This window comes from Papio anubis, chromosome 17, assembly GCF_008728515.1.
Source record: "Papio anubis isolate 15944 chromosome 17, Panubis1.0, whole genome shotgun sequence".
Classification (NCBI taxonomy): Eukaryota; Metazoa; Chordata; class Mammalia; order Primates; family Cercopithecidae; genus Papio; species Papio anubis.
Window position 1 is genome coordinate 56,921,802 of NC_044992.1, and position 26,546 is coordinate 56,948,347.

At 55.0% G+C, this 26,546-nt stretch overlaps 1 protein-coding gene and 1 pseudogene across 1 annotated transcript; both read right to left on the reverse strand.

Moving 5' to 3' along the window:
- Window positions 1-3,854: 3,854 nt before the first annotated feature.
- LOC101007889 lies at window positions 3,855-5,357 on the reverse strand (annotated as a pseudogene).
- A 5,087-nt stretch (window positions 5,358-10,444) lies between these two features.
- On the reverse strand, window positions 10,445-21,279 carry LOC101010448 (putative pleckstrin homology domain-containing family M member 1P). Its single transcript, XM_021929331.2, has 4 exons — window positions 18,010-21,279; window positions 12,806-12,869; window positions 12,172-12,347; window positions 10,445-10,973 (listed from the first exon to the last, which is right to left on the reverse strand). The coding sequence occupies exons 1-4, from the start codon at window positions 18,138-18,140 to the stop codon at window positions 10,862-10,864; spliced, it is 483 nt and encodes a 160-aa protein (XP_021785023.1). The 5' UTR covers window positions 18,141-21,279; the 3' UTR covers window positions 10,445-10,861.
- Between the last annotated feature and the right edge of the window lie 5,267 nt (window positions 21,280-26,546).

Sequence of the window (26,546 nt, forward strand, 5' to 3'; positions counted from 1 at the left end):
GAAGACTCTCAGAGGCCCCTTTTTGCACCGCCTTTGGCCTGGCTTCCCAGGGCTCCCTGAGTGGCCTCTTTGGGGGAGGGGAGGAGTCATCCCTGCTTACTTCCCCCTGTTTCCCTCTCTCCCCTCTCAGAAGGGTTTGCTTCTGCCCTCTCCTGGGCAGCAAGAGAACAGGAGACGTCCCTTTCCTGGGACATCATCAACTCTCCCACCACAGGGCTGGGCACACAGGTTGCTCAGAAGAAGGAGCGCTTGCTTGCCTTTGGCTTGTACTGTTCTTGCCAAGGGGAATAGGGTGGCCAACCCTAAATGTCACCTGACTGAAACTGAACCTGGTGGCCAGGGTGGGGCTAGGGGTCAAGGGACCTGGAACTGTCCCGGACACAGCCACTTCCTGGCTGTGTGAGCTTCGTCCTGTCACTAAACCTCTCCGAACCTCTGTTTGTACTCAGGGCAAATGGAGGTGTCCATGCCTGCCTTCCAAGCTGCTGGGAGCTTAACCCTGGGTACAAGCCTTTGAGCAACAGCCCACAGGACTGTTAGCCCCTTTGGGACTGCGTCTTACCACACTTTGTCCCCAGTGTCCGGCATGGTGACCAGCCCACACCAAGTGCTCAATATGTGCAACTAGAGTGCATGGGGAGTGACAAGACTGTAAAACACCATCCATGGCAGGAGCTCCTCTGTTCTGGGGGCCCCTGGCCCTGCCCGGTAGCCTGCCCTAAGCCCTGAGCTGCTGCCTAATAGAGGGGGGTCCCCACATGCTCCCCAGTGCCCCTATGCCATGCCATCCCCACATCCTGCCCCCTCTGTTCTGCACCCACTTTCTTTCTAAGATTCCTTCTCAGCAACGACCTCCTCCCCATCTTCAGCCTCCGCATCTCCTGCCCACCCACCTGAACCTGGGGACCACGTTTCCATCCATGACCTACACCCCCTCTGGCCACACTGTGTCTCTCTCCTCCTGCCCATTGTCCACACGCTCAGTTCGCACCCTCACTTCACTCCTGACCACCGCCCTCTGCCTTCAGCACCCCACTGACCAGCTGAGCTTCTAGTGGCCACTTCAGGTAAGTGTTATAAGGCCTTTCTCTCACGTGACCTTCCTGTGCGTCCTTCTTCTGGCCACTTCTTGTCCTCTGAGCCAGCACTCTCACGCTTCTCTTCCCTTTGTCTGGCACCTAAATCCAGGTGGGCCCCAGCTTTTCTTCACCCTACTCCTCCCCAAGTTGCCCCCTACCCCAACCTCAGTAAGCAGCACCACTGTCTGCCCACGAGTGCCAGCCAGGAATCTAGAACTCAACCAGATTTCCCTCCCACCTCCCTCAGCCCCCAGGCCCTGCCCATCCACCTCCCAAACCTCTGTTACCATCACATGACCACGAGACCACTAAGAGTTTCGGCCGTGCTTGAAGCCCTGGCCACAGGGATATTTTTCTCAGTCCCACTCCTGTCTCTGCTAAAAGCCTCACAGCAGCTGCAGGATAACGTGCACATTCCTGGCAAGCGCCCATGAGGCCCTGCCCGGGTGGGCACCCACTCCCAACCCTAAGCTCCACTCCTGAGCCCCGGCCCCATGTCTTCTCTTGCTGGCCTCCTATCCAAGAGGGCGACTCCCCCAGGAACGTGGCTGTGCCTCAGTCCTCTCCAGATCCAAAGGCTCACCAGGGTTTGGCAGGTATTCAGCTAGTTCACGCCTGATGAACGAGTGAATGGGCCTGGAGGATCATGGTGGCAAATGCCGCCTGGGACAACTAAGGGCAGGGGTGGGGTTCCCTTGGGGAGCAGGACTAACTCCCTACCCTGGACTTTGTTGGGGGTGGAGCACCAGGGAGACCCACAGCTGCCTCTTGAATAAAGCTTGGTGCAGGGAATGTGGTTTTATTGCACCCATCGCACAGGGGAGGAAACAGGACCGGAGATGCAAAGTGACTTGTGGAGGTCACACAGTGAATTCGGGCCACGAGTGGGGCCAAGGAGCAGCCTGTCTCTGGCTAATGTCCTAGATGCCCCCCTGGGTAAGTCCCCTGCCCCCATCACCTGTGCCCCTCCCCCAGATGCCACTGCAACTAGGAACCTGCTAGGAGCTGGAAGAAGGATGGGCAGAGGGGCCACCTGGCAGGCGCCCTGGCAGCCGGGGTGACCTGTCTTCTCAGGAGACGTCAGGACCTGGGCAGTCTCCTTCCTCTTTGGTCCTGGGGCCTGGAGTGGTGGCCCTTGGGCAGACCTACAGAGCCCTGGCTCATAGGTATGGGACTGCCACACCTCTGCCCTTTTCAACACACACTGTGTGCACTCTGTCTGAGCCAGACCCTGGGCCAGATGCGAGGTTCAAAGAGCAAGGCCATTCCCCCACCTCCAGGGGCTCCGCTCAGACGGGCAGGCACCCTCCCACCGTCACCAGCACAGAGAATGTGGAGAGGCCGAGAAGTGCGCCACCGGGAGCCTACGCAGGAAACTGAGGGGCGCTGGGGGAGAAGAGGGCTGGCATCCAGCCACCTATCCCAGAGAAGCTGCCTGGCCGGCTGGCAGCGGCACAAAACAGGAACCAGCCGCGGTCCTCAGCCCAGCCCGTCGGGTGGCGTTCTCCATCCTGGCCGCAAGGCGGCGGGCTGCCGCTGCAGGAGCCGGAGAGAAGGTGGCGCAGACCCAGGGAAGCCAAACGAGGACGACCTAGAGAGTCTGGGGGGACCCTCTGTTACTGCCAAGCGCTTCGAAGTCTTACCTCGTTTAAGGCTCACAACCCTAATCCTTAGGTATTGTGCTTACACCAGAGGACGCTGGGCCTGGGGGAGCGTCCTCGTGTGTAAGTTAAGTGGCTGTCCGCAGCCGGCAGGTGACCCAGCAGAGTCCAATTCTCCTTTCCCCAGCCTCAAAACCTGAGCTCTGCATTGTAACGAGACGGGCGGAGGGAAGACCCAGCAGCGGGCCTACGTGTCTCCTTCGTCTGGGCATCCCGGACTCAGTCCTGGCACATGGTGGGCATCAATGTTCATGGTAATGACATCAGGCACAGCGAAAGAAATTAGGGGCTCCCAAGGTTCAGAGGTCATCTGTCCACCCCCTCCCTTTGGGCTGAAGAACAAACCCAGACCCTGAGTGAGGAAGGGAACTGCCTCTAGATCATCACAAGGCCGGTGGCAGATGGCAGAACGGTTCTGAGCATCCTTTCTTCCCCTCGGGTTGCCCCTCCCTGAAAAGTTCCTAAAGTTCAAAATGTCAGGGTCGCCCAGAGTGTTCTGGGGATGTAAGTGTGTTTATAAAACGTGCTCTATTTTCGACTTCCCAGATTAACACAACTGGATTCTGAAGAGGAAAAAAAAAAGCAACCTCACTTAACCGGACGTCTTTCTGAAACAAACTCATCAGGAGTTCTTTAAAAAATAAAAAATAAAAAGGAACTGAAATTCTGGAAGCACCCTCAAAGGGAAGCAGACGCCAGACTTTCACATCCACCCTCTCATCTGACCCCAGGCTCCTGGGAGACGGGCAAGGCGGTTGAGCTGGCGGCAGGCCCGCAATCCCCCGTTCCATGCCCAGATGCGCTTCGGAATACAGAACAGCTGGGACTTGGAAAGATATCGTGAGGCACCCACCTGCTGTGGGTTACATTACCTCCCATCAGGGCTTGGGGCAGCCGCCGGCTACCGCGCTCATTTGTATTTCTGCAGCAAAATATGAATATTCACACAAGCGCGATAAATAAAGACCATCAACAGCCTCACATCAGTTCAAGCGCAATTTTGCCACCAATTGGATTACGGAAAACCTTTTGGGCTTCCAGGGAGCTTTGGAGCCTGGGAATTGCAGATGAGGGACTGGGAGCCTGCACTGTTTCGCGGCTGGGGAGAGGGAGCTCATCCGAAGTCTTAGGACAAAGGTGGGCGTCGTGCCCGATGCTGAGCGGAGCGGGTCTCCTCGCGCCCAGGCTCCCTGCGGGCGCGGTCTCCAGTGAGCCTCCCCGCCTCCGCGCCCGGGGTCGTACCTGCTTGGTGCTCTCCTCCCGCGGCGGGCCGCGCACCTCCTAGATGGCCTCGTAGACGTTCTCTGAGTCGCTGCGCGCCAGGGGCAGCAGGCACACCCAGGACACCGCCACGCTGCAGGCCTTGAAGCTGCCGCTGCTTCCGAGGTGGCCGGAGGCAGGCGAGACGGCGGCGCGCGCCAGGTTGTCCAGGGACTGCGCGGGCCTCAGGTACAGGCAGGCGGACAGGCTGGGCGCCAGGCTGCTGCGCTGGGTCGCGGCGCCGCAATGCGCAGGGCCGCACAGGGAGCTGGCGCCGCCTCGGGGCTCCGCCGGGGGGCCATTGGGGCCCGCTGCCGCCGCCGCCCTCACGAACCGGTTGTCATAGGAGAACGGCTTGGGGGCCGCGGGGCCGGTTGGGGACCTGGCGGCGCGGCCGTGGCAGGGTTGTCCAGCGCAGGCAGCTCGCGCACGTACTGCGCGGGCAGGTAGAAGGGGCGGCCGCCGGGCTCGCGCCGCAGGTGCCACCGGTGCTCGGTGCTGCGCCGCAGCGGCCGGCAGAGCTCATTGGGCGGGATGGCCACGCGGCGCCCATTGTTGCCGGTGTACTCGAAGGCGTACTCCACCAGCACTTACACGTCTCCCTCCACATCCGCCGACATCGCGGCCGCGGCGTTTTCCTGCAGGCAACAAGGAGGAGGGCCGCGGAAGTCAAGACAACCGAGCCCGGAATAGCCCCGCACGCAGGGACAGACATGGGTTCGAGTCCCGATGCTGCACTTGCCGTTCGCCTTCGGGCCTCAGTTTTCCCATTTCTAAAATGGGGACTTGCATAAAATCACATCTGAGGCTTCCATTCTTACACTCACATCTAAGGCTTCCATTCTTACACTCAGTGCTGAAATTAGGACAACCTCTTCATTCCGTGGGGCTGATTCGAAGATTTGAGCCTCGCTTCGGTCCTGCGGTGGGGAGATCGTGGGTAGTCTTGATCCAAATCGACTGCGAGGGAAACCTTGGCTTTAAAACGAGGGGTGATTGCCTGCTCTAAGGTCGACACCACGCTTGCTTAATAGTTGACTGAGCCTTAGTTTTCCCGTCAGTCAAGTAGGAAAAGCAGCCCATTTCCTGCCGTTCCCCGGGCCCTGTCCCATCTGGACGCCTCCCGCCCGCAGAGAATCCGCAGAGGGTCCCGTTGCACCGCCTCCCTCCGCGAGCCTGCGCCCCGGCCCCTGGGTCGGGGTTGGGATGCGGGCTCTGCAGGCGCCCCGGTGAACAGCTCTACCTGGGGGCTGTCCCTGCCCCGCTTAGTCCGAGGGCCTTGGTGTGGGGGCCTCCGCTGTCAAGGCGGGGGACCGGTTCTCTCGGTTTCTCTCTCCTTCCGCAGCTACTTCAGCGCAGACGTGACCCCTAGCCGGGCCCGCCCCGCCCCGCCCCGCCCCGCCCCCTGCTCTCTGGCTCTCACGCCGCCCCGGAGAAAGGCTGCCCACCTGCCCTGGGACCCCTACAGTGCCCCCACGAGAGTGGCCCCTGGAGAATGCACTCTGAGACAGTGACTATCCGTGCGGAGTCCCAGAGCAGGGGCCCCCAGAGCTCTCCGGAGTGGTCACAAGCCCCACTCCCGCCCTGGCACCGGTGTGTCAGGGATGGGGGAGAGCCTAACTAAATCTGCCTGCGTCCCTCCACCAAAGCCACGAGTCAGTGGTCTTCTCCGGAAGTGCATGGCCCCTCCAGACTCCCACACTGACCACACCTCCTCCTGCCCCCTAAGGTGACCCGGACCAGGGGCCAGGGGACCGTTGCTGGCCGAGGCTGAGGGACCGAAGAAGCAGGGTCCAACCGAGGCCCCCGTAGGGCTCCTTCGCCACTTTCTCAAGCGTTTCTTGACGAGGAAAGGGTGTACACTGAGTCACTACGCACACTGGGCCCCGGAGGCGCGGTCATCGAGCTGCCCTGAGCCAACAAACCCCAAGGTGGACGCTGCCCCCGGCGCCCCTTCTCCCTGGACCCCGTAGCGCACTCACGTCGGCTGGGCTGGTCTCAGGGAGCCCAAGGGCCCGGTGGGCGGAGCCGGCAGGTTAGGCCCCTACCATCGCCCTGGGCCGGGCTTCCAGGGGCCAGGCCGGAGAGGCTGCGCGGAATCGGAGCTGGCAATGGCAGCAAATAGGGACAGGGACGCTCAGGAGTGCTGTCACCGATAACCAAAGCAGGTGTGTCTGGGCGGGGCGAGGAGGAGCCTGAATGCCTCTGCTGGGGACCTTGCGGGGCATTGGGACGAGGCCCGGAGCAGAAGGCCGGGGCCAGGAGCCAGAAAGGCTGCGTCTGAAGGGGCGCTGGCTGGTCGCTAGCGGAGCCCAAGAAGGGTGGGGCTGCCCCTGCCCCGTCTTCCCCCTTCCCTTCTCCCCCGGGGATTTGCTGTCCCGTAGTCCCTGCGTCCCTCCCGCGCGCGGCTCTGGGAATGCCGGGTTGGGGCTGGTTGTCTCGTGCGGGCGTTCCTGCTCGCGGGGAGGTTATTCGCACCCTGAATCACCCACTTCGAGTCCTTCCAACCGGATTGCAGACCCGCCACTCCGGGTCCACCTCCCCCACCGGGGCCTTTCCAGCCTGGCCGGGCCTGGAGAAACTCCGAGCGGGATTCCCAGCGCAGGGACGCCCAACGGAGCGCAGTGTCTCGGGCTGGATAAGACGTGGACCCGGCTACAGCTCCTTCGCCAACCTGGGGGAACACAGAGAAGGGGAGGGATTGGTGGGGACCGGGAGGATCCCTGGAGCACAAGATCGCACCCGTCCCCAGGAGGTCCCCTGCGTCCACCGCCGAGGTGACACAAGCTGCAGCGGCGTCAACGCCTGGGTCGGCACTGGGGGCCTGGGCCTGCTCCCCTCCTGCCTCCAGATGGAGGGCAGCCCTTCGCCTCCCTTCTCCTCCCCGTGGGATGAGGCCTGCGCAGCCCCCGCCCCAGCACCGAGACAAGAGGAGCAGGGCGAGGAGCTCTTTGGTGCGGACCCGCCACCTGCCGCACACTTTCCTCCCCATCCTGCCCCTTGCCCCACCCCCACCCCACCTCCCACCTCAATCCCCGCTCGGCGGCCCACTGCCTGCCCGGGCACTTTGGGGCGTCCGCTCGCCGGCCTCGCCTCCACTTGTCCCAGCGGGTGCTCGTGGGCTCGGTGTCCAGCGCTCGCTACTCCACCGCGCGGTTCCCGCGCTGCCCGGTTTCCTATTCAGCAATATAACTAGGAAGGCACCGGTGGAAAGCGCCTGGCAGAACTTCCTCCCGGACTGGGTCTGGGCTGCAGTTGCGAGAGACAATCCCCGGCGTCCTGGCTTCCTGACCCCTCTGGGCCAGGCCAGCGCCTGAAGAGCGAAGACACCACCCCCTCCTCTGCACTTCCCGGGATCCTGGGCCACACCTAGCTGTCTCCAGGGAGGAAGAGGACGCGGGGCTCAGATGGTGGGACTGAGGATGGCAGGAGCCTCCCCCTCGCAGCTTCTCCTGGCCAGGTTACCTTCCCACCATCCCCAACTGCCTCTTGATCCTTGCGGGGAAGGAGGGCCACCCTCCAATCTGTCCACAGGGTAAGCTCAGAACAACCTCCTAGAGGCCAGGAGTCCAGCCCCAGGACCCTCTGCCTTGGGGGCCTTCTGTTTGGGAATTACCTGCCTCTCTGGACAAGCTGCCTCGCCCTGATCTGAGCCTGCGCTCACTCCAGACATCACAAGCCACAGCCCCAGCAGACCCCTTGCCCTCAGGGGCCCCAAAGAACAGTTGTGCCTGTGGACCTGGCTGTGTGTGTCAGGAGCTGGCTGATTCAGGCCAGTGTTCTGGGAGGAAGAGGGGCCCGAACCCCAGGCCATGGCCCCTCTTGACACCACCTCCTGGGGGTCCAGGGTTGGGTGGGAAGCTGAATCTGGCCACGCTCATTCTGGAACTCCCTTACCTCTGTATCTTTGCCCCTGCTAGGCGTTGCCACCCGTGAGTCCCCACTTCCTCTGATAATCTCAGTGTGTCTGAGGCTTGGTGGCACCTTGGGACCCTCCAGGGTAGGCACACAGCAGAACTCGGCATCCGTCTTTGGTGCCCGACATGCTTAGAAAATAGTGACTGAAGGAATCTTCTCCCTCCCTACCTTTTAGTTGCCTCCCCACCTGCAGCACAGCCAGGCAGCAGTGATGGTCTTTGGTGGGGTCAGGCTGGTATGATACCCCACTCTGCTGCTTGGCGGCTGGTAGGCCTTGGGAGCTCTGCCTTATCTCTGCAGCTCAGCTTTCTTTCCTATCAATAGTAACACTCACTTCGCTGGATTATTGGAAGGATTAAATGAGGTCCACTAAGCAGAGCTTACCACATGCCCAGCGCACACAATATACCAGCTATTTTTTTTTCTTTTTTTGAGGTGGAGTCTGGCTCTGTCACCTAGGCTGGAGTGCAGTGGCACGATCTCGGCTCACTGGAACCTCCGTCTCTGGGTTTAAGTGATTCTCCTGCCTCAGCTTCCTGAGTAGCTGGGATTACAGGCCCCTGCCATCATGCCCGGCTAATTTTTGTATTTTTGTAGAGACGGGGTTTCACTATGTTGGCCAGACTGGTCTTGAACTCCTGACCTCAAATGATCTGACTGCCTTGGCCTCCCAAAATGCTGGGATTACAGGCATGAGCCACCGTGCCCACCTATATCAGCTATTATGACACTTATATTATGTGATGAGCTCTTGGGGGTTGGATTGAAATCTGCAAACCACCCCTCCTCCTTCAGGCAGAAGAGAAGGGGAAGTCCCAGCTACTCATGAGGCTGAGGCAAGAGAATTGCTTGAACCCGGGGGGTGGAGGTTGCAGTGAGTTGAGATCATGGTACTGCACGCCAGCCTGGGCAACAGAGTAACTCCATCTCAAAACAAACAAACAAAAAAGTTGGGGAGAAGGGGAAACAAGTGCCCTCAGAGGTGCTTTGTTGAGGATGGAGAAGGGCTGAGCCCACCTGCAGGGCAGAACCAGGTCACATGCAGTGGCCCTCCACTGGGCCTCCCTCCCCCAGTTTCTCTTATCTTCTCTGGGCCTACCATCTACTGTCCTTGGGGGAAGCTGTGGCACCTAGATGGGCAGAGGATGCCAACTTGTAATCTGAAAGGGGCCTACAAGGACAGGAAATCTCAGATCTGAATGTTGTCTATTTCTATCTCATTTTACCGCAATCTGATTTCCCTGAGAATTAGTCTGTTTCTGAGGGCGCCTTCGAGAAGAATCCTCACAGGCCCAAGCCCTCCCCAGGCCAGGCTCCTGCCCACTCAGGGATGGGGCAATGAGGACTCTGACGAGGCCAGGCTTGTGGGGGAGAGTTAATGTGGGCCATGGCAAGTGCATAACCCAGCTCCTGGCTTAGGAGGCATTGGCATCTGGGCACGGGTGTGCGCCATGACCCGGAAAAGCTGTGTGCAGCCTCCACTTGCCTGCCACTGCCGCCTCTGTTCTACTGCACAGGCATCCAGCTCCAAGGCTGGGTGGGTGACTCAGCAGCCGATCGCCCCCAGGGAGGGGTGAGGGTGGGCTCATCTCTGACAGTGACCGGCAGATCTCCACCTGAGGCCTCAGACTCCAAGCTGAGCGCAGGTAAGACAGCTAGGACTGAGGGCCTGCTGGGTCCAGGAGAGGTGGAGGATGGCGACAGAGAGACCAGCAAACCCACATTTCCCCCAAAGCCTGGAGGGTCTGAAAACAATTCCAGGCTCCCACCCGAGCCCCAAGGCCCCTTCAAAGGCAGTCCTGCTCTGGGGAAGTTCTTCAGTCTCCATGTCCTAGCTGGGCAAGTTCAGTGATGCTGTGGGAATTCATGGCTTTGTGAGGCCGCGGCTGCATCCACAGGGCAGCTCCCCGGCACGCCCCGCACAGCTTAGGGCGAAGGACCGGGTCACTTCTCCACAGTGCAGGGCCGGGCTGCCTGCCCTCTCTGGGGTCCTGCCTGTCTGTGCCCTGGCAAGGGTCAGTCAGGCAGAGAGTGTGACCTCGGGCACCCACCGAGGTGGGCCTGGAGCATCTGCAGCAGCGCCCCTGTCTATAGAGGAGTGAGGATCGGGGGTGGGCAAGACGGTGACCCTCCCTAAACCGAGGAGGGCTCAAAGTGCTGACAGTGCTGGTTTCCAGTCATTTCTCCTTCTCCGAATGGGGCCAAGGCCCCCGGCTAGAGAAGAGCTAGGGGCTCTGACGCTGAGAAAGGGGTGGGCTCAGCAGGCGAGACGCACTGGAGTGGGGAGTAAAGACAGAGAGGAAGTGGGGTCACCAGGACTGGCCTTCCCCTGCTGAGGGGCGGTTTGGCACTGGCAGTGAAGGCCAAGGAAAGGCTCCAGGTGGGCCCTGTCCCAGCAGTGGCCTGCCCGCCAGCCACCCACTGCCTCTAGGCCAGGCCTGAATGACTCCCGTGCATCCGCTGGGGGTGAGAATGTCCGGATTTCGTGGGTGACTCACGTAGGGTCAAGAATAAAAAAATACTTTCTGTTGAAATATGAATGGGAAAAACCCACCTTATAAAACAAGACCTTTTAATCAGGAATGTGGAATTGAAAATGCTCCCCAAGCCTCCTTTGCACAGTGTTTGGGCAGCCCTAATGGAGGTGCCGGGATGCTGGTGAGCCAGGGCCTGGTGAGTGAAAGGCCCTGTCTGCCCGGAGACAGGGAGCATCTGGCGGTGGCCACGCCTCCTGCAGCAGAGGGGTGGTGAGGGGGCCAGGGGATATCAGAGGGACTTCCTGGGCTTTCTCTGGGAGGCCAGTGCTCTGGTCACATCTGAGGGTCTTCCTGACAAGGGGACACAGCTGTGACACGGTAAGTATCCTGGGCTGATGGCAAACCCAGCTGGGATGGCTGAGCTGCACTCACCCCCGGCCTTCAGAACGGGGTCAGCAGATGGGCATCAGGCGAAAACGTTCTGTTCCTGGTACTTGCGCCGGCGGGCACAGTGGGGGCAGCCCTTCTTCACCACAGCCTGGCAGCTCTGGTGGAAGATGGTCTTGCACTCGGCACACCTGGGGAGAGAGCAGCACGCCTGCTGGTGCCAGCTGGGCTGGAGGTTGCCCTGTGGCCACGCTGGCCAGCACTTTTGACCAGAACCCACGATACGTCTGTGACATACTGTGTAACCCATGCACGCATGCCGTGCCTCTCCGTTCTGGAACAGGAGATTCTCGAAAGAGTGCTTACTGATATGTCACACAATGCACACTGATTTTCTCTGTACTATTGCAGTTTTTAATAAATGCTGCTTGAAATTCATTAAGGATTTATCATATTTAAAAACATTTACTTACTTATTTATTTTTAAGACAGAGCCTCACTCTGTTGCCCAGGCTGGAGTGCAGTGGCACGATCTCGGCTCACTGCAACCTTTGCCTCCCGGATTCAAGCAATTATCCTGCCTCAGTCTCCCAGGTAGCTGGGATAACAGGTGCCCACCACCACACCCAGCTTACTTTTGTGGTTTTAGTGGAGACGGCACTTCACCATGTTGGCCAGGTTGATCTCGAACTCTTGACCTCAAGTGATCCACCCGCCTTGGCCTCCCAAAGTGCTGGGATTACAGGTATGAGCCACCGCGCCTGGCCAAGACTGTATAATTTTAAAAACTCACCCCCAGGCCCATTCAGGGCTGAATCCAGGCCAGTGAACACCGACAGAAAAAGAACTAATGTTCCCAGTTCAGTTTTCCACTCCCATGTGGGTTGAGGAAGGTCTGAATGAATTTCTCCACTGAGAGGTTGCTGATAATGAGCAATAACTGGGAACAAGAGTGATCATTTCAGCAACAGAGGCAGTGGCAGTGGCAGGTACCACCCACCAAGCGCCCACTTTGTTCCTGGTCTCATGCCAACAGTGCAGATCGGTAACTCATACAACCCTCCTCAACCCATGCATACACTGAGGTGCCAGGAGGCTCCACGCAGAGAGCCGGCAGCCACCTCTTCTTTAGGAAGACAGATGGTTCCATAAAGGCAGAGGAGTCCTGGGAGAGCTTATCTTGCCCCCTGAGCTGGACCGGAGCTACCCATGACTGCCCAGGGCATGGGCTGCCCCGAACAGCAGCACCAGCCCTTGGCACGGCACAAACGGATGTTCAATACGTTCCTGCCCATAGAGCGAGGCCTGCTGCCCTGCGTGCTTGGGCCAGGCTGTGGGTGTGGGGAGAAGGGTGGGGCTGGGAGACGGCTGGCTGGGTGTCTCGCATACCTGACTGTGGTGTCAAACTCAAAGGGGAAGATGATGTCGTGCTGCTGGCAGATCTGGCAGATGAAGCTGCGCTGGGTGCACAGGTCGCAGTGGTAGACGTGCTGGGAGGCGAATTCGATCAGGGTCTTGAGGAATCCTTTATGCACCCCATTTGCCATCTGCGGAGGGCTGGTAAACTGAGGCCCCAGGCCTTTCAAGCACCTGCACTGAGGCGCCATGGCACTCTGCCTGGAGAACTTCTACCCCCAGTTTCCACGTGGGCAAGAAAAGCAAACCTCCCTGAGTCAGGCTGAGCAGTGCCAGCGTCCAGCCCGTGGGCACTGAGGCCACTCAGGGCTAATGGGACTCACAGATGAGACCGGACTCCACTGCACCCGCCCCCTGGAGAAAGGAGTATTCCAAACTCTCTTCCTGTGATCCTGGGGTTGCTGGAGTGCTTGCTTATTCCAGGGTGTGGGGGGTATCCGTCCCTGCCCGGGAAGCCGGGGCAGCAGGGCAACCCACCCCGAGCTGCAGAAAAGCTGCAGACTGCTGTCTTCAGTAAACTACAGACACCCCTCCCATCTTCCCTGCTGACTTCTCCGGGAATGAGGCCTCTCTGGAGGTCTGGGCGGGGGAAGCATGACACTCTCACCTGCTGGAGGTCAGCAACACTGAACCTATGCGGAGACTCCAAGAGATAATCCCTGTGGTTGAGCCTTCAAACAAAACACAAGCGATTCTTTAGAGAGGTTTCCAAGACCCGGGCCAACCTGTGTTGTTTGTTTTCATTCCCCTGGCGCTGCTCACCAGGCAGACACCTGCCGCCTGGGCGGGGCAGGGGCTAGGAGCGCAATTCAGCTTGCCTGGGCTTGGGACCTAGTCCTCAAGGTAACTAACTGGCTGGTTGGATCTTGGGCACATTACTTAACCTCTCTGAACCTTGGGTTTCCCTGTCTGGGAAATGGAGTTGTCTGGATTGAGTAACTTATTTAAAGCATTTGACTTGGTGCCAAGCTCCCAGTAAACACGTAATTAATCAGGAGGAGGAGGATGGGTGCTGACACCTGGGACCAGGAACTGGGCTAAGAGCTTCATACGCATTCATTCATTTGATCCTCACAATAATCCTGTGAGGCTAGTACTATCACAATTCCAATTTTGAGAAGAGGAAACAGAGAGGTTAAATCACTTGCCTGAGGTCACACAGCTAGTAGGTGGGACAGCTGAAGATTGAACACAGGGGCCTGGCTCCTGAGCCTGCACCCTTGTCCACCTGCTAAATACCTAGAGATGCAGGCTGTTGTGATTACTGCCACCATCACATACCAGGGACACTGCTGGGGACAGCAATGCACAGGATATGGCCTCTGCATTCCTGTGGCCCCTCGTTTGGCCGAGGGACAGACATTCAAGTGTCTGGTTTCAGTGCTACACGAGAGCAATTGAGACGTGTCCTAAATACAGCAGATCCCATTTCAGAGGTGGCAGGGGCAGCAGAGGACAAGGGCTCAGCCACCAATGTGGCTCTAGTTTCCACCACACCAACGGCAGGGATCCAGCAGGCCCCATCCTGATGGAAACACCTGTAGAAAGTCCCCTGGTACAAAACCTGCCTGGCCTGGCTGTGTGTGTTTGGGTGGGTACTGGCGGTGGGAGGTTACTCCAAGTCAGAGGATGCTTGGGAACCTGCCCCAGGATGCCCCAGACATCTGGGGACAGGATGGTGCCAGCGCTGGGTCTGGGCCTCCCAGGTGCAAGCTGTGGAGCATCTGGATGGGGACTTGGCCTTGTCCCAGCTGGTGGCCTCAGCTGTGGTCCAGGAGAGCCCAATCTGGGGTAGAGACGGTGAGTCCCATCAAGCAGCCACAAAGGCCAAGATGCCAACTGGCCCCTTGGTTTACCATGCTGGTGTCCCCACTAAACTTCCTGCACTCTAGGAAGGGAAGCTGCCATTTGTTACCAAGAAAACATGGGACACAGCGGGTTGGGGGGACACAGGTTGGCCCTGAGCTGGCAGGAGTGTGGGCTGATCTGGATGGAGAATTAGCTTTGCCATCTGTCCTCTGACCACAGTCGTGGAAGCCCTGGGAGCCCCTGTGTCCTGGGCCTGTCACCCTCTCAGCAAGGACTTGCGACTGGTTTCTCTGCAGTGCTCAGTCAAGGCCAGAGGGGAGAGAGCACTGACCCAGGGGCGAGAAGTCACTTCCCCTGCTGGCCTCCAGGAGAGAAACTCTGGTGCACCGGGGCACAGTCAGGCCTACTTGGGGCCTCAGTTTCTCCACCCACACAATGAGAACCCTCTTTGTCCTCTGGTGTGAGGCTGGCTACCTGAGAGAGACCAGAGGAATCTGGAGAGAGGAAGATGAGGGGAGAGGTCGAATCTTAGCTCCTGGAACCGATGAAGTGACAGGGAAAGAAAGGGCCAGGCAAGGGCTGGAAGATCAGGGGCGCATGGATGGGGGACCTGGGTCCCACCTGTCTCCTGAGCCCCGACTCCTCCTCTGCCCACCACTCCCTGGCTGTCGGGAGGGACACTGAGGTCTGGTGGGTGGACAGGGTGTGGGGCATTTCTGTGATGGCTTCCTCTCAAGGGCTGGAGAGGACACTCTTAGGGGCTTCTCTGGCCCTTGGACACACGTCCGAGGTCTGCCAGACAGAACCTGGCCAGGCAGCTGCCATTAGTGCCGGACAGCTCCTCCCTGACTTCCTGTCCCACGCTCAAGACCTGCCCATGCCTCAGCCCTCTCCTCCTCTCAATCTCCCCTCTGGCTGACTCAGTTCAGGCCCAGCTCCCTGGGTTAATTACACCAGCCGCCACCCAGGGCTCTCCCCTTCACCTACTGCACTCCACTGGGGCCAGAATGGTCTTTTTGTTTGTTTGTTTTTGTTTTTGAGACAGAATCTTGCTCTGTCTCCCAGCCTGGAGTGTAGTGGTGTGATCTTGGCTCCCTGCAACCTCTGCCTCCTGGGTTCAAGCGATTCTCCTGCCTCAGCCTCCCTAGTAGCTGGCATTACAGGCGCCAGCCACCACACCCTGCTAATTTTTGTATTTTTAGTAGAGATGGGGTTTCGCCACGTTGGCCAGGCTGGCCTCACACTCCTGACCTCAGGTGATCCGCCCACCTTGGCCTCTCAAAGTGCTGGGATTACAGGCATGAACCACTGCACCTGGTCTTTTCAGAGTGGCCTTTTCTAAGCCGCAGATCAGAAGTGACAGCCCCGTGCTCACAACCCTTCAATGGTTCCCCACAGGTGGCAGATCAAATCCAAAGTCGTCGAGGGCCCTTTGAGTTCTGGGCCCTGCACCCGAAGCCCAGCTGCCCAGAGCCCCTTAGGGCCTCGGTGAGCTGTGCTCCTGCCCGCCTGCTGCTACTGGTCCCTTAGCCAGGAAAGCCAGGTTCTCCCCTGCCCTTTCTGCTCTTCCCTCGTTTTTCTAAGCCCCAGTTCAATAGACACACGATGTCACTTGTGTTGTGGCAACACGTGAGGTGCAGAAGCAGGTGGTGGTGGGCTCTGAGAAGGGCTGACTGAACGGTCTGCTTTATTCCCTTTCATAAATTTTCCTCCCTTGGAAGATTGACCTTTGTAGAGAAGAAAAACATTTTAGAAGAAAAAAGGAAAAGAACTCTGCGTGCCCTCAGCTCAGATGCCATCTCCTCTGGGAGCTCCTCTGGCCCCTGCCAAGGCTGGATCAGGTGCCCTCAGGGCACACACGATGCTGACCCGGCGCCATCTGTGGCCCAGACTCTGGGTCCCTCACGCAGCCCTCACCACTACTCAGGAGGCCACAGGAATGGAGGAATCACTGGCCCATTTTATAGATGGGAAAGCTGGACCCAGAGAAGTGAAGCAACTTTCCTGACACACAGTGGGTGAGGGGCTCCCATACTGTTTCCCCTGCCCCACGCTGTTTCCATGGGACTTCCACAGGCACGGCCCTTCCCGCAGCAGGCTGAGCGCATGGCAGGAGTACAGCGCTGCTGCCCAGGGACGGAGCAGGAGGGCCAGGGAGAGAGCGACAGGGCTGCCCCTGGTGCCCGCAGACAGGTCAGCAAAGCCAATGAACAAACTCTCTCAGCAGGGCGGGGACGGGTGAATGGGGCCCACAACCCACCCCACAGGCACCTGGTCTACACAGGTCTGCAGGCCTGTGCAGGTACCTGGCTCCTTGACCAAGGAGGGTGATGAGGCCCCGCCTGACCCCAGAGATTTCACCACCTGGTTAGGTGGGCAGGAGGACAGTCTCTCTGGACTCTCAGAGGTAGGGAGAGTCAGCGCTTGCCAAGAGGTGGAGACCCAGTCACCCGCGGATGCTTGGGATGGGCAGAGCCTCCAGGGGTGAAGCCTTCTAGGGTCTAGGGTCCCACATGGTGGTCCCCGGAGGGCTTTCTGTTCTTTCAGGCCCTGCAGAGGAGACCAAGGCTCAGTTGGCAGCTGTGGGGCCAGATTCTCCTCTTTGCCTAGGGGACAGCCCCCTGCAGCACCCCTTGAGAGCCCCTGGGGACCTGCTCGGGGCACACCCTGGTCCTGAGGAGGCCCGGCGCTGGGAGCACTGCAGCCAGGATGGAAGAGGCAGTCTTCAGACAGGCGGTCTCTAGGCCAGCCCTGTGGCGAGGGAAGGCCAGACGGAGGAACCTGGAGGGGCTTGTGAGCTGGTCCCTGTCCCCAGAAACCCAGAAGAGGCGGACTCGAAGCCCATGCTGGGCAGTAGGCACCGGCAGGCATCCGCTGAGGTCTGCCCTCCTGAGGGTGCCGGGAGAGCACAGCCCTGGGAAGACTGCGGCCTGGGCTGTGACCTGAGGACTAAGAAGCATTTATGACAGGCACGGAGAGGCCTGAGTCCCTGTTGAAGCCCGGCATCACATCCCATTCCTGAGCACCAAAGGTCCGAGGCCCTGGGTAAGAGAAGCTTCCGGAAGGGCATCCTGAGGGCCTCGCCCCGATCCTGTCCTCTTTGGAGAATTTCAGGCGGGAGGCTGCCATGGGCCAGACGACGAGCTGGACAGGGAAGAGGCAGGAACATCTGGCCCTTGCCTGCCTCTCACCGGACTCCCCGCTTTCCTCCACACTGTCGCCAAAGTTCTCCCTGGGCTTTCCACCGGTGCCTTCGCTCATGGCCTATGCGTGCTATTCCTTCTCTCTGGAATGCTTTTTCCCCCTTTGCTTCCCCTTTCTAATTCTTCATTTTTCAGGTCTCACCTTAGAAGTCACTTCTTCCAGGAAGTCCTTCCTGCTTTGTCCTCACCTCTGGATCTGGAGTTCTGGATGTCCAAGCCTCTGTGCCTCTCACCCTCAGCCCCGGATGGAGTTCTGGCTTTCCCACCTGTCTTCCCCTCTCACCCTCACCCCTGGATGGAGTTCTGGCTTTCCCACCTGTCTCCCTCTCACCCTCAGCCCCGGATGGAGTTCTGGCTTTTCCACCTGTCTTCCCTGCCAGTTCGGAGGCTTCTGGAGGGTCAGCCCTGGTTCTGGCCTGCTTAGTGTTGCAGCCCACACGCCTCGCCAGATGTGCAGAGCTTAGTATGTTCTCAGTCCATGTTTTTGAATGAGCACATGGATACATGAACAAAACCCCAACAAAATCATCCACAAAAAATGTGATCATTTCCCAGGCCCAATGGGAAGATCTCTGCCTAGGTTTCCTCCAGGTGGACACCTTGCCCTGGGCACTGCCCGTGTGTGTGTGTGCGTGTGCACGAGTGCCTGTATGTGTGTGCATTTGTGTGCATGTGCATGTGTGTGCATGTCTGTGTATTTGTGTGTACATTTATGTGTGTGGGTGTGTGTACATGTGTGTCTGTGTGTACATGTGCGTGTGTGTGTGTGTTCGTGTGCATGCACGTAGAGGTTGCTCACCTCTTGCTGAGCTCCTTCAGGGCGCCGCTCCGGCACAGGCCCAGGTAATCCCCCAGGAGCTTCAGCTGCTCCCAACTCCTCCCAATGAGGTGCATCCGCTCCACATGCTCGTTCAGAGATGCGTTCACCATCTGCAGGTTGATGAGGGGCTGGGCCCAGATCTGCGTCAGAAATTTCAGGTCCTGTCTGCAGATCTGGGGGTACCACCAGGCATTGGGGATGGGAAGGAATGGCTGTTTAGTGAGCACTGCCCGGCCAGATGCCACATGACCCGCTCACTTACCTGAGGGGCTATCTTCATTTTACAGATGGGGAAACTGACGCTCAGGGAGATGAGGGGATTTGGCTAGGGTCACCCAACTTGTACAGTCAAGCTCTGAACCCAGTTTATCTGACTCCCTAACCCACTCTCCCTCTAATGCCAAGGGTCGCTGCCCCTCCCCAACCATGCTAAGATGAGGGAGGGACTGCTCTGGCTAATGCCCCCTCCTTCTGGGCCTCACAGGTCAGGGTCTCTGGGTTGAGGAACCCTCGGGGCTCCTTCCCCCAGAGTTGTTTCCTGGCCACGCCAGTGACCCCATCCTATTCCTAGGGTCAGAGTGCCACAGCAGACACATCTGGGCTGAGGGCTGCCTGTGACCTTCCTCCCTCTCCCACAGAGGCAGCCTTCCAAGTTTCCCACCCCCGAGTACATAGTGGAGCTGAGGGGGGCCACTCTCTCGGGCCCCCAAAGACAAATCCAGAAGGAAGAATGTGCTGGAAGTGAGTGGCGGGGGTGGGGAGAAGGAGGGAAGGGGCTTAGTGATGCCTGCCGGCCCTCTGACGACTATTGACCTGGAAATGACCTGGCGGGGTTTGACCCTTAATTCTCTATGAGCCAACACTGAGTGCAGCTTTTGGCTGTATTAATAGAGGTAGGAATCCAGAGCCAGAGAGGTGATACTGGTGCAGTTGTTGGCAGTGCTCTGGGACCCTTACTGTAGGCAAGCCCCAAGAAGGAGGACCTGGGAAGAACTGGGGCTACCATTCTCGGGGCTCAAGGCCAACGCTGGGCCCCCGAGGGGATCTATCCTGTGCTTCTAGCATCACAGATTCTGCAGTTCCCTCTCCAGGAGTTGAGTTAATAATCCTTGCCCTGGAGGGTGGTGAGGAGTAGGGCCTCTGGGAGAGGAAATTCTCATGCCTAGAATGGCAGCCCTCGTCCCAGCCTGAGAGAGACAGGAGGCTCCGTGTCCTTGACTGCTTACTGTGACAGGCCTGGTTGGGAAACCTCTTTCTCCCCAGATCCCCTTCCCTGCCCCGAGCCAGAGCCCCATTTCCGACTGGACTGCATCCCCAGTGAATAAACCGGGGCAGTGGGCAAGACTACCAGGTTACCCCCGCGGGAAGGATACCCCCAGGGCCACACCCTTCACTGTCCATGTGTTGTCTTGTTTTTAAACTACTCTTACCCTGACCTCAGTCCCTAGAAGGTTTGAGGCAGATCACAACAGAAACACACGTGGTGAACTGGCAAATTCACTGAAAAGCCAGGACCACGAAAAGCAAGTTAGAGACGGGACTCAAGACGGAGAGGAATTAGGGGGCAGATGATGTACAGGTGCTAAGGTGGTGGTTGCTGAAGAAAATTTAGCTCTGACTTTCCTGCTAGGTAAGGTGAAAAGAGAAGGGCTATCAGGTGCATGTCTCTTTGTTGTTGAAAAATAAAACCCACCCAGATGTTGAGGGAATCAAAGCTTTTTCCTAACCCTTCGCTCTTAAATTTCTTGTGTGTAGCTCCATGAACATGGGATCTAGAAGGACAGGCAGGTGCCCTGCAAAACAGCTCCAGGGAGGTTTAACGGGGCTGCTTCAGGTAGCATTACTATGATGAAGGCCAGCAGCATGACCTCGTGTCTGAGCTCAGAAAAAGCAGTTCTGCAAGGAACCTGACTGTATCGTTTCTTGACTATTCGCCAAGCTCCATTCAGTTCTAGAGCCATTCAGTTCTACAAAGCAAAGTTGGAAAACTGGTTTTGTAGCAGGACGAGCGGCAGACAAAACTCCTCAGACACCGGATTAAAGAAGGAAGAGGTTTTTTTTATTCAGCCGGGAGCGTCGGCAGACTCACGTCTTAAGAGCCGAGCTCCCGAAAAAAGAAATTCCTAGCCCTTTTAAGGGCTTACAACTCTAAAGGGTCCACGTGAAAAGGTCGTAAGTCAAGTAAGCATGAGGAACTTAACTGGGGGCTACATACATCAACTAACAGAACAAAAAGTTTTACAGTGCTTTCTCATACAATGTCTGGAATTTACAGATAACACTAGTAGTTTTGGTCAGGGGTTAATATCATTATTATTTTAACCACCAGAGCCAGGTGGTGGCGCCAAGTTCGTCTAGCTATTTATCTTACTTTTGTTTCTTTCCAACTTTTGGCTTTCCCCCTTCTCTCCTGTCTTATAAACTAGGGAAAAGGGGAGGTGGAGGAGAAGCTGGGAAGGATAGCAGAAGTGGTGGTCTCACTCCATAGTTTCCTCTCATGAGCTACTGTGATGAGTAGGTCTGGAGTTCTGTGGGGTTTTGTTTTTGTTTTTATTTTTTGTTTTTGTTTTTAGAGACAAGGGGGTTTGGGTTTTCTTTCTACCCAGCAGGCACGGCTCAGTGGCAGACACCAACCACTGGCATCTGGGTTGTATTTCATAATTCGCAGGGTACTTGCAGAACCTTTCCTCATTTAAGCTTTGTAATAACCCCACAAAATAGCTGGTAGTAGCTGAATTTTACAGACATTGAAATGGAAGCTTGAAGAAATTAGGTGAAGGTCAGGGTAAGGCAACTAGTGAGCAGCAGAGCCCGCCCTCTGGTCCCAAGGTCCAGGGACCCTTCTGCCTGCCCCTGGGGGAGTCAGGGCCTTTGCTTTTTGCCCAGGACACACCCACTGGCTGCTCCCATGGGCCCCCGCTGTGGAGACATCTCTACACCGTAAGAACTATCCAACCACGGGGTGCCGAAGCCAGCCTTGCCCCACAGTCCTGAGGCATCAGACACTGTGCAGACTGCCCTGCCCCCTGCCAGCTTCCTGTCCACTCCCTATGGCCAGCCCTGACCCCAACCCCTGTCCCCCAGCCACTTCATTGCTCGCCATAGCCCCTACTCTGCTGCTTCCATTCTGGGGCCCGAGTGGAGGGGTGGACCGAGAGGAGGCTGGCATTGCTGAGCCAGCAGCAGGGACACTAGACACACGCAGCAAGGGGTAATGGAGCAGAACGCAGGCCAACATGGCGAAACCCTATCTCTACTGGAAACACGATAATCAGCTGGGTGTGGTGGTGCACGTCTGTAATCCCAGCTCCTGGGGAAGCCGAGGTACTTGAGCCCAAGAGTCAGAGGTTGCGGCAAGCTGAGATCATACTACTGTACTCCAGCCTGGGTGACAGAGCAAGACTCTGTCCCAAAAAAAAAAAAAAAAAAAAAGGCCAGGCGCGGTGGCTCAAGCCTGTAATCCCAGCACTTTGGGAGGCCGAGACGGGTGGATCACGAGGTCAGGAGATCGAGACCATCCTGGCTAACACAGTGAAACCCCGTCTCTACTAAAAAATACAAAAAACTAGCCGGGCGAGGTGGCGGGTGCCTGTAGTCCCAGCTACTCAGGAGGCTGAGGCAAGAGAATGGCCTGAACCCGGGAGGCGGAGCTTGCAGTGAGCCGAGATCCGGCCACTGCACTCCAACCTGGGTGACAGACCGAGACTCCGTCTCAAAAAAAAAAAAAAAAAAAAGGAAACACTGGAGGACATTAAACAAACAGCAGATCCTCCAGCCTGGCCAACATAAAAATACAAAAATCAGCTGGGCGTGGCAGGTGCCTGTAATCCCAGCTACTCGGGTGGATGAGATAAGAGAATCACTTGAACCTGGGAGGCGGAGCTTGCAGTGAGCCGCGACGACAAAGGGAGACTCAATCTCAAAACAAACAAACAAACAAAAAACAAAACCAATAGCAGATCTGAACAAGCCCCGCAGAGCTGTTACATAAACCAACTACTGAGGGTAAAGACCTTTGGAAGGACCATTTAAAACACCTGGGGCTTCATGGGGTTGGATTAGATCTGAGCTACAGGTGGAATCAAGAGCTCTCTATAATCATCACTTGCATAGAGTAGTTTTCAGGAAAATATTTTCCTATTTGACAGGTGAAACAGTATTTTTGTCCTCTGTAGGCAGTTTTGAGACAATATAGTACTTTTCTGGAAATGCTTCCCTGAATGAGCACAATTATGATGACATTCTGCAATGAGGTTTTATAGTACTTGTGGGAACACCTTGCCCCTTTAGCAATGGAAAACAGGACTTCAGAGCTGCCTTCTGAAAGGCCTGGTCCCTGCAGATGGGACCCACCTGGGACCCTCCTGGTCACCTACCCATCTGCCTCTGGTGTACCACCCAGAAGCTCTTATGCCCCTGTGCGGGGGCTGCCTGGGGGCATTAGACCAAGCATGTGTGCCTTCCCCAGGAAGCAGGCAAACCAAGGAACCAGGCAAACCCAGATCTGAATGCAGCCACGCCACTTCATCACTATGTGACCAGATAGATTTCCTAACCTCTCTGAGCATCCATTTCTTCAGCTGTAAAATAATGATATTCTTACAGTGTGTTGTTGTAAAGATCAATTAGTAGGGGGAGTTCTGAGTGGTGGAAATATGAGTGGTGGTTATTCTTGTCTTTGTGCCTACCTTTAAAAAAAATTAACAGATCCTTTCTACCACAGCAGCTCTCAAGTTACTAGGAGCTGACTCTGGCCACACCACTCACTCTCTACCCATCTCCCCAGGCTGCTTCTGGCAGATCGGCTTCTTCTTTGTACGACCCGAGCTCTGTGCCTTCTCTGGCCTCTATTACTGTGACATTTGCCACCAAGACGATGCCTCAGTGATTCTGGACAGGGTCATCCACAACTGGGACCTCACCAAGCACCTGGTAAGTCTCGAGCCCAGCCTGTCACAGCCACTCAGGGCTGCTGAGCGACAGAGGGGTGTTCACTCCTCTTTGCTGCTGCTGTTCATCTGTTTAGAGGAGTTTGGCTCCTCTAAACAAGGGAAGCCGGGGTCACTGGTTCAGGCACTGTGATGTAGGGGAGCTAACCAAGAGAAAAGCTTGGTGCTTGTCCACAGCTCTGGGCAGAGCTCCGTCGGTGGCTATCTTGGTCCCCAGGAAGGAGTCTGAGGATGGTTTCCTGCAGCTACAAACATAACTGCTTAAGGCACCAACAGATAAATGATAGATAGATAGATAGATAGATAGATAGATAGATAGATAGATAGATAGGAAGATAGATAGATAGGCAGGTGGATGGTGGATGAGTGGATGGGCAGGTGGATGGGTAGATTGGTGGATGGGTGGATAGGTAGGTGGATGGGAACCTGGCTAGGTAGATGGGTAAATGGGTAGGTGGATGAGTGGATGGGTTGGTGGGTAGGTGGATGGGTAGATGGGTGGGTGAATGGGTAGATGGCTAGATGTTAGGTGGATGGGTAGGTAGATGGGTGGGTGATTGGGTAGATGACTAGATGGGTAGATGGGTAGTTGGATGGGTAGATGGGTGGGCGGTGTGTAGATGGGTGGGTGGATGGGTGAATAGTTAGGTGGATGGGTAGATGGGCTGGCCAGAGAGTCGGCTATACCTTGGAGCAGTCATCCTTAAAGACTATCAAGTAGGTGTATCCATCAATTAATGATGAGGAACCAAGAAGACAGTAAATGACAAAGCTAATGTAGTAGCAAAGCTGACACAAGGTGACATGGAGCTCAAAGAAGGAACAGACTTTTAATAATATGTCTAAAGCAATAGTTTCATAAATGCAATTGTTAGCTCAGAGGAAGTAATAATGACCCACACGGTGAATGGTCCATGGTAGAACTGCATTCTTTCTAGCTTTCTATGATTCCATAGCAAGCTGCAGAAAGAGAAAAAAGAACGTGCACTGTGGTAGACTATAAAAAATTGCTTCAACAAAATTTCCAACCAAAATTGGTCTTCTAGACCTTTCTCCATCCCTTTATCCTGAATGGGCTTCTATAAAATCCTCAACAAATAGAATATACAGAGAATGACAGTGTATGATTTCTGAGGATAAGTTCTGAAAGTTAATACAGCTCACTGTCTCTATTGAAGCTTGTTGTGGAATGTACCAGGTATAACGAAGCCAATGCCACGTAGAAAGTCAGCATGTGAGTCTTCCAACAGACAGCATCAGCTAACATCTAAGCCAATGGCTGGCATCAACTTCCAGATTTGTGAGGAAGCACTCTTTAGACAATTCTAGCAACCAGTCTTTGCAATACCCCCCAATGACAATGATCAGAGCAAAATCAAAATAAAATTGCTGCTTTATGAAAATAAATGTTGTCATTGTTTTAAGCCACTTAATTGAGGGTTAGTGTATTACACAGAAATAGATGACCAGTAAAAACTTTGAGTACTGAAGATGTAAGAGCACTAAGGATTAAAAGTGCTGAAAGAACTGGAAGTGAACAGCAGAGGAGGAAAAGTTAAGAAGGAAATGAGAGCTCCTCAGAATGTCAAAAACAGAGAGATTTGCATTTCGGCTGAGGATAAGAAGAACATAGATCAAAGGCATAGAGAACAAAATATGCTTGAAATATAGACTCAACTCCCAGAGTTTCAGCTACTGATAAAAGTCAGATTTTTTCAGAAGTCAAGAGATCAAGACTATCCTGGCCAACATGGTGAAACCCCGTCTCTACTAAAAATACAAATTAGCTGGGCGTGCTGGTGGTGCCTGTAGTCCCAGCTACTCGGGAGGCTGAGGCAGGAAAATCGTTTTACCCTGGGAGGCGGAGGCTGCAGTGAGCCAAGATTGTGCCACTGCACTCCAGCCTGGCGACAGAGTGAGACTCCATCTCAAAAAAAAGAAAAAAAGAAAGTAAGTCAGATTTTTTCAGACAGAAGTGTTTTAGCAGCATTCAAAATAAATTTACTGAGAAAATCACAGTGTCTCTTTTGGGAAAAGTGACCATCTCCTAGTCCAACTGTCTACCTAAAAGCAGAGTCTGAAATATATATAGCATGTAATTGTTACTGTATTTCTTTTCTCATAGTTAAAATCATTGAATGCCATCTTTGGTATGAAAACATTGTGCAGAGTTCAAAACACTAAAAAAATACAAGTAGTTCTTAGTGTTTGGTTATAAAAACAAACTACATTAGATGAGATAAAAGAGCTACTGCTTTTCATTTATTCAATAATAGTTATATTGAATCTTACTGCTATTGATCTTTACATATACGCAGTGGAACAATGAGTTTATTAGTATTTCAAAATTTTAAAATAAACTGAAAATTCAAAATTATAGAGCTAAATTTACACATAATACTATACTAACAAAATTCTGTGTGCTCAAGGATATTTATTTGAACATAATTTTATATTTAGTTAACGATAATAACCAGATAATTGCTTTTCTATGAAGAAATGCTGAAAAGGATGAGAAGGCACTATTTTAAAATGAACAGCTGAGATTTAATCAGAACACCATTGATCAATAACTGTTTTTTTTTTTTTTTTTTTGTTTTTTTTTTTTTTTTTTTTTTTAGACGGAGTTTCGCTCTGTTGCCCAGGCTGGAGTGCAGTGGCCGGATCTCAGCTCACTACAAGCTCCGCCTCCCGGGTTTACGCCATTCTCCTGCCTCAGCCTCCCGAGTAGCTGGGACTACAGGCGCCCGCCACCTCGCCCAGCTAGTTTTTTGTATTTTATAGTAGAGACGGGGTTTCACCGGGTTAGCCAGGATGGTCTCGATCTCATGACCTTGTGATCCGCCCGTCTCGGCCTCCCAAAGTGCTGGGATTACAGGCTTGAGCCACCGCGCCCGGCCTCAATAACTGTTTTAAAATCACTGAAATAAAAATCATCTGACATATGTTGTTTACCTTAAGTATATACTAATTTTATAAGTTTTTGTACACACACACACAAAAAAGCACTTTTCCCAGCTTTCTCTTCATGGAGTAATTTAATTTATTCCATTTAAAAAATTTTAGACTCAGAAAATAATAAATAATTAAGGAATATAATAGAACTGATTACATGATTTCAGTAAGCTAAAAATGATGTTTGCTCTGTATTTCTCACTATATCAATGATATTCTTCATTATACAAGTATAACACTTCCTAAGAGCAATTAGTTAAGTAAAACTTTGTCAGGGAGAAGATATGAGGATTATTTTCTTGTTTAAAAAAACTAACTTGCCAACAAACAGGCATGATTGAATGAGAAAAGCTTCAGTTGTTTACGACCCTGCTCCTGAAGTGAAATTTGGATCCTAAACACCAAATGGTGGGTTCATCTGCCATGATGCATGACATCTGTTTCATCAAACAGAATAAACTCTGTTAAAGATGTTCCTTAAAAGGTCTAATTTCAAGTATACCCTGCCATCAGAGTTGATCTACCATAGGTAGACTAACAAATACCAACCAAATAAAATCTAATGCATAAAGGACAGAAAAACAAGTTACATGTTTCCCCAAATTTACAAAA

What these genes read in the sequence shown, in the direction of transcription:
- LOC101010448 (XM_021929331.2), bottom strand. Translation starts at nt 18,140, where the DNA reads ATGGTGAACGCATCTCTGAACGAGCATGTGGAGCGGATGCACCTCATT. An exon ending in CTGAAGGAGCTCAGCAAGAG is followed by an intron (nt 12,870 to 18,009) that starts GTGAGCAACCTC and finishes TTTTGTTTGAAG; the next exon opens with GCTCAACCACAGGGATTATC. An exon ending in GTGTTGCTGACCTCCAGCAG is followed by an intron (nt 12,348 to 12,805) that starts GTGAGAGTGTCA and finishes CTGGGGCCTCAG; the next exon opens with TTTACCAGCCCTCCGCAGAT.